The 14022-nt window shown below is 35.0% G+C and overlaps 1 protein-coding gene across 1 annotated transcript; it reads left to right on the forward strand.

The window, feature by feature from the left end:
- LOC109850204 (vesicle-associated protein 1-3-like) lies at positions 6908 to 13670 on the forward strand. The gene is made up of 9 exons (XM_020420161.1): positions 6908 to 7004; positions 7213 to 7272; positions 7736 to 7806; positions 8190 to 8271; positions 9072 to 9187; positions 9256 to 9564; positions 9846 to 9905; positions 10142 to 10219; positions 13256 to 13670. The coding sequence occupies exons 2-9, from the start codon at positions 7230 to 7232 to the stop codon at positions 13364 to 13366; spliced, it is 870 nt and encodes a 289-aa protein (XP_020275750.1). The 5' UTR covers positions 6908 to 7004; positions 7213 to 7229; the 3' UTR covers positions 13367 to 13670.

The raw sequence follows: 14022 nt of genomic DNA on the forward strand, positions 1-14022 counted from the left end.
TATATTTTGTATTTTTATTGTATAAGATGATCTTATAAAAAGATCAACTTTTTTATTTGAGTTTATTGTAAACGATTAAAGTTGTAATAGATTCAATCACAATGAAAACAACGATTTTTGACCCAAACAATTTTGTATGAGCTTATATAATTAGGAGGTGAGTGTTTTATTTTCTCGTGTATATGATCTTTACATTTGGTAATAATTTTTTTCGTTCTTATGAAAAAAAAAACAAGTGAGGGAGTACAAGCAGAAAGTAGGAAAAGAATTAAGGCATCAAATGTTAATAGCCAAATATGATAACATTTGCTGTAGTAATTTTTTTTACAAAAAAAATAGTTTGGAGAAAACTATATATGCTTTCTAAAAATGACAAAGCAGAGGTAATCGCGAACGTGTTTTACTTTAAAAAAAGTTTAAACATATTTGTTGATGTCAGTTATCAAACAGGGAATAATTTGCAGGTTTGTTGAGTGATTAAGGTCTTCGTATGGCTTTGAGGTTTTATGTTCTTTCCTGCACAAGAAATAACTCGTAAGAGGGCGGAGTTGGGTTCTCCAATTGTCTATCCGATGATCAAGTCAGTAGGTGATCTTAAGTGGGGAAATATAGAGTTAGATCTTAGTTGTCCAAAAAATACTAGAGAGAGTTACCTTATGCGGTTCTTCTCCTTTTTATAGTAGATTTGAGGGGCAAGAAGGTAACTTGGGCCGACTCCAGCTAGGCAGCTGGGTTCGCAGACATGTGCTACGTGTCAGTTACTGAAGGATGTGAGTCACCTAGTCATTTATTAGGGGAATGACAGCAGGTGCTCAGTGTTGATTGGGTCCAATGGGTCATAAAGGCTATGGGGGCTAGAGAAATGATGACTTTGTCAGAGCAGTTAATGCAAGGACATGCGACTGTCAGGCCGGAGTTTGAGAAAACTACCAACTCTTTTAGTTGTCCAAATGATGGTCAACTATACATGTTGATGGCTGATACAACAGGCCAAGTGTGGGTTATTTGCATGGGCGATTGGCCGGGTTGGACGACAAGTACCGCCTTTTGACTCGGTTACGTGGGATGTTAGCTGAACAGTGGGCCGAGTCAGGTGGCTTGTGGAATCAATTGAAGGGTTGACCGAGTAGTACCACCTTTTGTCTCGGTTACGTAAGATGTCGGTTGAATAGTGGGCCGAGCTGAGGCGGAGATTATCTTTGTTTTGAATTAGATGTATTAGGTATAGTGTAAGACACGTGGCAATTACTCTGTGGATATTAATATTTAGTATTTTTAGGGGTATAACAATATTGAAATTCATTGCTCACACAAAAAGAAGGACTAATTACATTTTGATACCTTCAAATATGGTGTAACTAAACAAGTGAACCTCAAGTCTGTGTGTCTACTTGGGTAAAGCTGAGGTTGCTGATAGTTACACGAGTGATCCTAGTATCTATCGAAAAGCAGATAGTATTTTTTCGTTGATATGAAGTTATGGTTACCTCTAGGATTAGAATTATGATTAGATTATAGCAAAAGTTATTGAATATCAGAGTCCGAATTGAGATTGTAACTATGAAATTTTAGTGAGCAATCATTACTGTAACACCCTAATCCCAACCCTACTCATAACCCTAACCAAAACACTTTACCTTTAATCACAATGGTAACCAACATCAAATAAAACCACCAAATCTACAAAAAACAAAAAAAAAGAAAAAAAAAAGAAATATAATTAGATGTTAATTTGCTAACGGATTCCAGAATCACTCGTGTAATTTCAATCAACAATCTTGGTATTATCCATGTTGATATACAATCTTCGTATTCACCTATGTAATTCCTAAAAGGAAAGTGCTCTTTATAAATTGGAAGTTGACAGCAAATAAAGCAGTGTTATGGGGTCTCGTTTAGGACTTGCAAATCGCTTGAGGGTGTTTGTTCAGTTGTTTGCATGCAAGTGAAAGATGAAAGTGAGGAAGTTACTTTCATTTAACAATTAATGTGTTTGTTTTCATGTAAGTGGTTATGAAAGTGAGATGTAAGAAAGTTGCCACATAAGATTTAATGTAATTTTGACTTCCCCTAAAAAAGTGGTGAAGTCACATGAAAGTGACAAAAAGGTAACTAATTTAATTAAATAATTTTAATTATATTTTCTAATTAATCTTATTTTGCCACATCATCTTCACATTGCACTTTCGATAATAATTTAATTTTTCAAAGAAACATTGTATTTCACTTGCGTGCTGACATGGATGTAAAAGTCATTTGCAAAAAAAAGTAACTTACATATTTTAAATTCACTTTCAGATTGCCAAGCACCTCTAAAGTGTAGGAGACTAGAGGTGGAATGTGATTCGATGGTTGTTATTAAGACAATGTGAGAGGAGATATTAGAGTCTTCTCCTGATCGAGGCCTCTTATGTGAGATAAAATAGCTGATACATCGTGGGTGGGAGGTTAAGTTTTATCATATTTGGCGCGAAAGCAATCGTAATGCAGATTTGTTGGCTAGAGAATCTCTTAGTCCAGAACTAGGTCTTAGAAGACTATACATAACTCTGTATTTCCTTAAGCCGATATTAATTAGTGAGTTGATGGGGCTTTTGTAACCCATGTTTATAACCTTTAATTTTTTTCCTGTAGCACTTTGGCCCTCTTGATATACTCAAAAAGAAAAAAAAAAACATATGGATATATTAACAAACGGACTTGACCTAAGAATAGAGATAACATAAGTCATTTCAATGAATAATTAAAACAAGAGAAAAGAAATGCCAAAGAATCTTTACTTATTGGCAATATATGTAACATTTGGATAACGGTAATCATAATCACATAACAAAAAATCAAAGATACACTTATGGAGTGACTATAATATTAAATAAACATCAAATAACTTCAGTGGAGATTATGATATCCCATCAAATCAAACATTTTAAACCTCATAAACTAGTCTAGGGATTCAAACGTGAGTCCTTTTAAGTTTAAACAGTACGTATCATATAGCAAATAAATTTATTAATAATCAAATTTAAGTTGAAGAGTATGAAAGTTCGTCACCATCTAATGATAGAAAATTTATTTTTGAAAACCAAGATATCATTAAGCATCTAATAATTTCTAATAGTAAAGTAACTGTTTAATTTAGAAAAAAAGGTAAATACGATCTTGTGTTAATAAAATGGATGTATATAGGTTCAAATGGCAACATATCAATTTGATAATTGTCGTGCATTTTACACATAGTTTTGACTGTGAATAGATTGTATAATTAGTGTATGGATTAGTGCCATAAATAGATACTTAATGTGGAGGATCAAGTTATGCATAAATAGAGGTGCAATTGTACGACACATGATCTAAGAAAATAGAAAAAAAGATCTCTTCAAGTTCATCACTCACTTCTCTTGTCCCTCAATTACAGTATGTTCTTTTCTTTAATCTATTTTGATAACATCTTGTCATTGATAATCATCATTTATATATAATCATAATAAACAAAGCTAACTAATTCATGGGAAAAAAATTACATTTCTACCACCACCCTCTATTTCTTAAATTTATCCAAATAATCTGAGTATTTTATTCATTTGAAACTTGTTTGATAAATATTTCGTACAAATTACACATTTTTATTAAACTATTTGTGTCATATTTTAATTTTTTTGAATCAAAAGAAATTTAAATTTATCCGAATTTCAGAATCCAAATTTGAAGCCAAACAACCTCTAGCTCTTCGTTTGGTAAACTCTTTGAAACAGACTACACTTGATCTTTATCTAATTTTGAATTAAATTGGTTCTGTTTTGATCAAGGAGATAGGTGGATCAAAAGAGAATATGTTTAAGATTATCTGTTTTAGCCTAATAAAAGTGAACTTGGATCGTCACTACCAAAAAGATGGTGGAGAGACCATTGTGTTGTTAATGAACCTTGATTTCCTAGTAAGCGATTATGATTTATTCTAAATCTTACACTCTTCATATCTTCATGATTTGCGCTCATTTTTAATTTCCATTCAAAAAACAAAATCATAGCTATCCACTAAAAAAACCAACGGTGATTAATATTGTAAGGACCCGCTACTGTTTTTTTATAGTGAAGAAGATCTGAACCAAAGAAAACTAGATTATAAATGATCCAATATTTTCCAAACAGAATTCTTCCTTAAAAAAGGTCCAGCATCAATCTTAATTTGTGAAACCGCGTGAAAAGGCCCACCCGAATATATATTGAAGCTATAAATATAGCTTCTTCGTGCCCTAGGTGGTGTGCAAGAAAAATAAAAGGTCAGCTGTTTTTCCCCCTCCTTTGGCACCGTGCAAGGCAGAGAGTTCGTGTAAGCAGGTGGAGAAAAATTACATCGACTTTTGTTAGGGTTTTGAGCATCCATTGGTGGAGATATTTGTGAGAGATTTGAGAGTGTGTGTGAGGGTTATTTGTGAGATCTTGTGTGATTGTAAACCCTATTTGTATTCTCTTTCTCTAGTAGTAGATCTCCCCCTCCTTGCCCCGTGGACGTAGGTAATTTGCCGAACCACGTAAAATTAGTTTATCTCGCTATTTGAGTTATTTGTAATAGCTTATTTAGGTTTCCTCGACAAGTCAGTCCTAGAACTGATGAGAGGAAGAGCTGATATCCCACTTTGTTGAGATATTTTGCTTAAGGTTCTAGTTTCCTTGGTGAAACAAGAATCCCTATTGCGACCTGACTCTCTTGTTGTGCTGCCGAAATTTTCGCTGCGCGCAACATAATTTTCCCTTGGGGAGTTAGGAGGTTGTCAAACAGGTCTTTAGCTTTAATTTTGTACCACTCCGTCCCTACTCCAAACGTGAGCATAACTCCCTCTACCCGCTTTTTTCCCTTCAAATTCAACAAGAATCCAACCACAACAAGATCTCGGCCCCACCTAACAATCTCCCAACACTTTCAATTATGATTCCAAAGGAAATTAAATTTCTCAACTAAACGTTACTACAAAAGCTTTTCAACTTTCGAACCAAAGTTGGTTGTCTAATCCCAATCCGATCCCACCTATTCCTCGTCTTATTACTTTGAGGCTTTAACGTTGGGATAACGACGTCACAACAAAGGCAACTTCTCGTTATGGCTATTTACTCTTTTACCCTTCGTCGAAGGAGAGGGTTATCTAGAGTGCGAGGGGTATTATGGTAAAAGGATTTTTTCTGGGGTCTGACATACGCAAACGTGATCGGTGCAACCGCTGAAAGTCTGAAAAGCCCAGAAGCTACTCTACCGCTTAACGGTACGTTGCTTCTCGTGCTGGTGAGTATTGTTAACCGGTGTTTTGTTGATATGTATACTCTCCATTTTTTGAGGTACACTGCCTTTGAGACTTCAAAAGTTTGCATTGATTTTGATTTTGAAGTATACAGTGATACAGTATGGAAGGACATGTGGTAATAATAAACTCTCACGCACCCACTTAATTTTGATTGGACCCTCTTAAGTCTTAACCCTAGAATTTGGGGAAGAAAGTACGCTATCTATAAACGGCAAACTGAAAATTTTGATATTTTTCTCTCAATAATATTTTAGTTATTTACAAATTACATGTACGACATCCAGTTAGAAAATGTGAAAGTTCTGGTAGGTTTTGCGAGGCACCTCAAAGATCAGAGAGAGTTATATGAGATAAATAAAATTGAAGAAGGTTATGTGGGAAATCGTCCCAACGTTCTAGGAGGTAATGTGAAATTAACCCTTTAGAAATCTAGATTAGACTTGAATAGGGTTTGTAGAGTTAAAGCTCATCCCATTTGCTAGGAGTTTTTGTTCTTTATGATTTAGCGATGATATATTTTTGGATTTTTGAAAATCCTAAGAAAATTGTAAAGTCTGAAAGATAGTTGATGTAAGAGTATACCATCTCTGAGCAAATATTTTGATAAATTTTGATGTCCATTAGAATCAATTAAAACTTTAAATTATACACCAATGAAACTTTGATGCGTCCAAATACCTATTCTTTCCTAAAATATCTTTAGAATCAATTAGAATTTCAAACTAATTGGAAACGATCAGGGTAATTATCCTAAATCTCAACTAACTGTCAAATGACGTATTTAGGTTTATCTCTAACTATCAAGTAGGAACTTTAGGTAAACCATCCATTTCCTTTTATACGTAAATGAGGGTTGCATGTCAATTTTTTTTTAAAAGTTCTCTCTAATTTACAAGTAAAAAATTAAAATTCTCATAACAAAGTAAAAAAATCTAAAATAGTTAAGATATATGAAATTAGAAAAAGAAAAGAAAACATTAGATTGTTCATTTTCAATACGTTAAGCCAGCTTATAAGCAAATTAGCTTTCGTCGTTTTCGAAAATATTTTATCAAACTTTTATTACTGTGTGATGAAGTAAAATCAACTCATCCCCAATTCTGCAAAGATCATGCCAAACAAATAAACTCCTATACTAAAAATTCCTGGCACATAGAAAGATTTCGATTACGTGTACATTGTATCTTTTAAATATACATATACGCAAATAAATTAAGAAGATGAACTTAAGGAGAGACAAGTTAAAAAGTTTATCTTCTCAAAGACTCAGAGGGGAGTAGACCACAGAATATAACAGAGTGTAAATATCAGTCAGATCAAATTTTAACTTCTCTGAGCGTACGCACTCGGTGGACTCTTTTTCCAAAAAAAAGACCACACGCCAAACACCACAAACCACAGCGAACTCCTTACACGTCCTCGATTCTACACGGGTCCCACTTTAACCAAAGTACGTGCTCTTTTATATAAGCTGCCGAATTCATGTTTGCTATGCGACAAAAATCTGCTGATCGTATAAAAAAGTGCCAGTAACCGCAAAGCTTGCCTAGTTTTCATCTCACCAAACTCTTCCCTCCTCCTCCTTATAAATATTCTCCGCTTAATTTTTTTTCCTCATTTTTTTTCATCGAAAATAAATAGATTTTTTGGAAGCGATCGATCGAAGTCGAAGCCTCTGTCCAAATTCTCGGTTCCCGTAATTCTAGGGTTTGTCGCCATTTCTTGTTCCTCTCTCCAAATCAAAAAATTGTTTTTTTTTCCCGAAAACAAATTTTCGCGTGATCTTCGAGATATTCTATTGTAGAGCTTGTGAATCATCGATCTCTGTGCTTGGACTGTGATTTTATTTGATTTTAAGGGTTTTGTACTGGAATTTGAAGATTTGCTGGCGATTGACTGGTGTGTTTTGGTGCAGATTTGCTGGCGATTGAGATGGAGCTGCTTGAGATCCAACCTCGAGAACTCAAGTTCACTTGTGAGTAGATCTTGAGAAGTTGAAATTGATTTTTTGATCTGTTTTCGGTGTTGATCTTTTGTGTGATAAGGTGAAATTTTACTCATTTTCATAAAATGTCGCCGCTGAGAGAATTGCTGAAGATTGAAATTCACTTGGATGATGTTAACTTGATTTAGTAACCATTTGAAGGGAGTCATGCTACGAAATTAAGTAATTGCCATGGAAGAAAAAAAATGCAAAATGAAGGTTGAACTGGCCGATAAATAAGATAAAACATATACGGATTATGTGGATTAAGAATTTTATGTTGTGTAGACCAACTTGAAATGGTCTGATACACCTCCCTCAAATTAGGTTCACCATCCTTTTAACAGAATAGTTCTACATCGTAATATATATTTTTTATTTTATAATGGGATGTTTGCGACTAATACTTATATGGGTCTAATGGAGTTTGGATTTACTTCTCCTTTTGTTATAGTTGAGTTAAAAAAGCAAAGCTCGTGTACGGTGCATCTTGTCAATAAGTCCAACGAATATGTGGCGTTCAAGGTATGTAACCTTTCTTCTTTACACACGTTGCGTTTTGAATAATAAAGTTATAAATATGGCTCCAAAAAAGTCACTTGTGCTCTCAGTTTTAGATCTCTCAGGGACGCACAATATGTCAATACCCCAGATCCTTTGATGTTAGTTTTCTGAGGGATATGTATTATGTGAACTAACACCTATATATATATATTCAATTTTTTGCTATTTTTAATTGTCCATCCCTTATCTATCCTCTTTCACGGGATGCCGCTTCTATGTGGAATATTAGTCCTTTATTAGATTTTTCTATAATCCTGCAATTCTGGCTCCTAAACTGCAACCTTTTGTTATTATGGAGATCTAGAATATGATAGCGCAGCTGAGTCAAACTTTCTTGTTGCTAGGTGAAAACGACATCTCCAAAAAGATATTGTGTGCGACCAAACACTGGCATCGTTTTACCGAGGTCAACATGTGATTTTACGGGTACATTCTTATTAACGCATATCTCTTTCTAATTTGGAAATCCAGATATTTGCTATGATTTTTGTTATTCTTGTAATTTATTAGGATGAAGGGTATGTTGTCTATGTTAGTATAGGAGACCATGTTAAAGAAGTGTTATCAAATTACTTCTGCTTTACTGGTTCCTCTAATTTCTTTTTTGTTCATTCTAACTTGTAATCAAATGAACTGCTGCCTACCTGCTCCTGACTAATCCTTTTCATGCTTGAACCCTCAAACTTATACAAATTGGTAAAAAATTTTATGGAAACCCCCATTTATAAGCCTTCAAGCCTGGCGCAGCTCTGACAAGTTATAATGCAGTAAAGGGAAATAGACATAGGAAAGTGGAGATCATCCTTACCCCTGAATATTTTCATGCTTAGTCCTTAAACTTATACAAATTGGTAATGTTGTTAATGGAAACACCCTTTTATAAGCCTTCAAGCCTGGCATAGCTCTGGCAAGTTATAATGATACATATTTATCCTTGTTGTATAAGTTTCATCCATGAATGCCCTAGGTTAGGTTATATCGTACTTATCCACTCTATCACCATCAATTTTGTACTGCAGGATAATAAACAACTAGGTGATATTTGCAGCAGCTGTTGTATACACTATACAAATCAGGCCTTGTTGCCTCTTCAACATGATTTGTCTTGTATCATGATTATGTTTTCTGTTGAGCATGAAAATTTAAGTTTACCCTGAATGTCCTGAGCCTTAAACTTTGCTTTGCTTTGCTTAATGCCTCTTATGTCTTAATTGTAAACTTTCCAGTTACTATGCAAGCTTCAAGGACCGCACCACCAGATATGCAATTGAAAGATAAGTTCCTTATTCAAAGTACAATTGCTCCATATGGGAGTGCAGATGAGGACATTGTACCTAGCATGGTAAGCAAATTAAAGTTAACTGAGCTGTTTTTTCCCCGCCATGGGTCCTAACCTTTTTCATTTGACAGTTCTCAAAAGAAAATGGCAGATATATCGACGAAAGCAAGCTGAGGGTTGTTCTTGTTAGTCCACCTCATTCTCCAGCGTTGCAACCAATTAATGGTGCATTGAAGCAGGAACCGGTTAATGAAGCTCCTCTTGTCAAAGAAGCTCCTATCATGAAAGAAGCTCCTTGTCTCAAAGAAGCTCCTATCATGAAAGAAGCTCCTTTCGTCAAAGAAAGTCCTATCATGAAAGAAACTCCTGTTGCGAAAGAAACTCTTGTTCGAAAAGATTACACACCATTAAATGAAGTCCACGATCTTCCCATATCTCATGTAAGAGTGACATTCCATGTGTGGAATGGTACATCGTATTCTGTATCTTAGGACCATATTTTTTTGTGCCTTATGGCTTTTGTGTGTCATTGTTTTCTTACCATGAGACCATTAACTTACTGAAGCCTTGAGACCCCTCATCTAGATTGTGCTATTCATCTGGTGTGGATTTATTGGCATCTGATTTTGTTTTACGTGTTGAATATAATTGTAACTGCCTCTTGCTTTTAGTATTCCTCTTTAGATACAGACACTGAAGCACATATTCTACTTCTGTCCAGGTAAAGGATTTTGAGGATTTAAAAGTGAAGGTCATCAATCTTGAATCAAAGCTAAATGAGGTTAGCCATTTCTGCACTTTCTCACCTAATGTACGGCCTGAGCTTCCTTTCATATTACAGGGTGTTTCTAATAATTGATGATGTTTTGTGATTAAGGGGATCATCTATGACAGTTTTCAACTTAGTTGCTGTGTTGTGTTTTAGTGCGTTTGTTTTCAGCGCATTCGTTTTCTCCAAATTCATTCAAGGCGGAGTTAAAATATATTTATATATGTAAAAGAAGAAACTTTTTGCAGGCTGATAAGACCATCGTCATACTGAGGGAAGAAAAGAGCTTTGCTATTCAAGAGAGAGATAAACTGCAACAGGAAGTGGTGAGTGATTGATTACTGAGCTTGTACTGTTTGATGTTTGTTATAACCCTCAACTCTCACCACACCTTTGGAGTTTTGCTATAGTGGCAGGGACATTAAGATGGTATCAGAACAAGTCTAGTTTTGAATTTTGCTGGCCATGAATTTCTAAGTGAATTAAAAAAAAATTGACACTGCTGCATGAGTGTCGGCATCTTCTCATGAAAGGGCCTTCAACCTACATGGGTCCAATGTTAGAATATAAACTTATAACCTTAACTCTCACCACAACTTTGGAGTTTTGGTGCAAGGGCAGGGACCTTAAGAGTACCAAGTAGTTCGAGTTCAAGTAACTAACCGAGCAATCTATCGAACGTACAGTTTTAGCTCGTTTCTTTCTTATCAATACCTAGTATTCTTTATGTAATATAATGTGAAAGTATCCTAGAGGGGGGGGGGGGGGAATATGGTATATGCTAATCTAATCCGATTTAATGCCAATTAAAAACTTATTAACTAATTATCCTAGCAAGAATGATATTCAAGAAGATTATATGCAAGGATATTAATCTAAGGGTGAAATAAACATGAGCACTGACGAAATAAATAATGAGCACAAATGAAACGTCAAAGCAAACTCAAACATACAATATGATCACGAAGCTCGGTCCTTCCGACCTACGTCTCCGCTCTTCACTCACGGGGAGAATTTCATTATCACAATGGGTTTTCGACGTTCACCCAAAAACGTTTACACCTCATAATTCGATTTTCTACGCTCACCGACAAACGTTTACAACTCACACTTGTAACTACACAAATACCATTTTAAGTGTTGACCTCTCACGTGTTTCCTTCCTCAAGTGTTCGGAATTACCACCTCTTCCTAGGTTTTACTACCGACCCCACTCTTTTTGGAACCGACCACGTCTCTCACCTCTACACTCCTCTTGGTATATTTGTGTAATACAAAATGATTCTCACAATAAGGCATAAATACAAATAATTTGTTCTCTATAATGGATGAGAACTTAATGTAAGCTCACTCTCAAAGATACACTCACCACAACCCAAAATACACTCAATGTGATAATACTAAAAGCTTAATGGTTGTGTGTGTAAACAATAAAAAAATAACAAAATCAAATGTAAACTCAATATAAATCTAGCTTGATGAAAATGATAATCAACAAACAATAAATACAAAGCTAGAATTGAGTTTTGAAAAACTTCTCTAAGACAAGAGAGAGATGATGTTGAAGCCCAAAATCAATGAGATGATCTTCTCCCCTTGTGAAACTTTCTTCACAAAACAAAGCACACTTGAAAACTTCTTTAAAACCTTTAAACAAATTGCCCAAAACTTGTTTTTAACTTTCTTAAGTGTGTATTGAAGTATGAGGGTATGGGGTATATATAGGCTCAAGAAACAAACCCCAAAAACCAAGAAAAACCAAGGAAAAAGACAAAAAAACCCCAAAATTCAGCATTCTGAAAAACTAGTCGTTACAATGTTATAAGTCGACTTGCTACAGTAATAAGTCAACTTATAACTAGCCCTTACAGGCTAAAAAGGTCATATAAGTCGACTTACACTGTTCATAAGTCGACTTATTATATATAAGTCGACTTATAAGTCGACTTAGCAGACAGTTACAGTTTTTGGCAGAGTCGGGAAATTTGCGTAGCTGGTTTTGTAAAATTAATTAAAAATAGTAAATCAACTCCAAAAAACATGAAAATTTGAGAGGAGTTTCTAGACATGTAGATGAACATGTTGGAGAAAGAATTTCTAAAATATCACTTCTCATTTGTGAGAAATAAATGTTTTAATACAGATATTCCAGATTTTGAAAGCTGTTGAAACATTCGATCTTATAAAATCAATTTGACATAACAAATTAACTCCAAAATTAATAAAACTTTGGGAAATATTTATAAAGATGAAAACAAACATGTTAAAGAAGGAATTTTTGATATATCAGTTTGTATTTGTGAAAACTTACTATTTTGCAAAATGGTTAAGATACATGTATATATAAAATTCTTGATCTTTGACTTTTGAGTTAAACAATGTTTTGAAACCTTATGAAATGATTTCATAGACTTAATAAAAGATGTATATAATGATTGTTAAGTCCATAAACCAATAACTCAATATTTTGTCAAAATTACTCAAAAACAAGAATTGTGTGTGATATTGAGCTCAAAGTATCAACACACAAGTATAAACCTAAACTAATTATACCAAGCTATAGATCTTCGATGTAGCTCAGCTTGGTTGCGGATGAAGCTTGAACTTGAATCTTTGACTTGAATTGTATTGCTTCATACCACTATATCTGTCAACCTCCATTTGATATGATCGTTATGGCGTAATTTTATCCAACCTTCAACTAGGATATTTGTGTAGATTATCTAACAAAACAAATGCAAGCACTTGACGCACAATGTTAGGAATTGTTTGTAATCATCAAAACAAGATTTGAGAGGAGGCTCATAACCATGAGGCTAACATAGTGGACTACACTGTGAATGCTATATCATTACTTGAATTCTGACTTCAACACGTTTCAGTGGTAACACTATTCACCTTCCTCATCTGAGGACCAAATTTAAACATGTTCATCTTGGTGTCATCTCCCTTGATGTTGATTCCTATACCATATATAATCATATGCAATATAATAGCCCACCCTCTTGGGATATGCTATCCGAAATGAACCTTTTTAGGAAATAAGGGCCTTAGCCCATTTTATTGACGGGGGCACAAATAAAAGCCCATTTTATTGACGGGGGCACAAATAAAAGGATGAAAATATAGTTGAAATCCATTGTGGCATTGGATGTGGAGAACACTCATTATTACAAGAGTGGATGGGTATTGTTGTACACTTACACTATTATGAGACTACCAGGTTTCAACATTCCAGGTTAATTTATGAAATCCTACTTACCCGAAATGAACCTTAATTTACGAAAGCTCATACTTCAGCTTAATACTATTTGCTTTGTGATTTCAGTCTGACTGTAAAAATTTCGGCCTTTTGATTTCAGGCTCTTTTGAGAAGAAGATGTGCTGCAAAGGTTCAGGTTGGCTTCCCCTTCTTGTTTGTAGTTTTCATGGCACTTGTTGGTGCATCACTTGGATACTTGCTACGCCAATGAGAAAGGAAAATTCATCGTCCCGATGCAGCGGGGAGATCATGGAGAGTTTATAACCAAATTTAAGCAAGTAGTTGATACGAGGAAGTACATAGAAACAGACCATATCGGGTTTTTACTGTGTGTATTATGATAGCATCATACTAGAATACGGCACTCTCATGTAAAGGATCATACTTTCCCCCCCTTCTTGTGTATAGCCTACAGAGGAGCTATTCAAGGTTTTCCTCCATCACCCTGGACTTGGGACTTTTTGATCTTCTGGGAGAGACCTTTTTGAGATATCAATGTGTGTTTAATTTTTGCATTTTTTGTTTTTCTAGTCGATGTTTGAAGTGAAGTTGCTTTAAAATCCAAGAGCCCTATATACTCATGCACTGGTTTGATACTATGGGCATACGTCAAGTATTTCAGTATTTTTGTCAGTCTTTTGGTTTTACGGGAATATGTATGGATCTTATCAGAGCAAACAGGGAGTGGATGGCTATTGGACTCCGAATAGCCCACTGGGCTTTAGCACGGAATCGCTATTGTTTTCTTCCTCGCGTGCAGGCCCAGAGTTAAGCGCGTGCAGGCCTGGAGTTCAATATTAGACACATAAATGTGGTTCAAGGCGTAAATAAGGGTTGCATTGAAAGCTCAGGGCTAGTTCTACTTTT

The sequence above is a fragment of the Asparagus officinalis genome, chromosome 7 (genome assembly GCF_001876935.1).
Source record: "Asparagus officinalis chromosome 7, Aspof.V1, whole genome shotgun sequence".
In the NCBI taxonomy this organism is placed as follows: Eukaryota; Viridiplantae; Streptophyta; class Magnoliopsida; order Asparagales; family Asparagaceae; genus Asparagus; species Asparagus officinalis.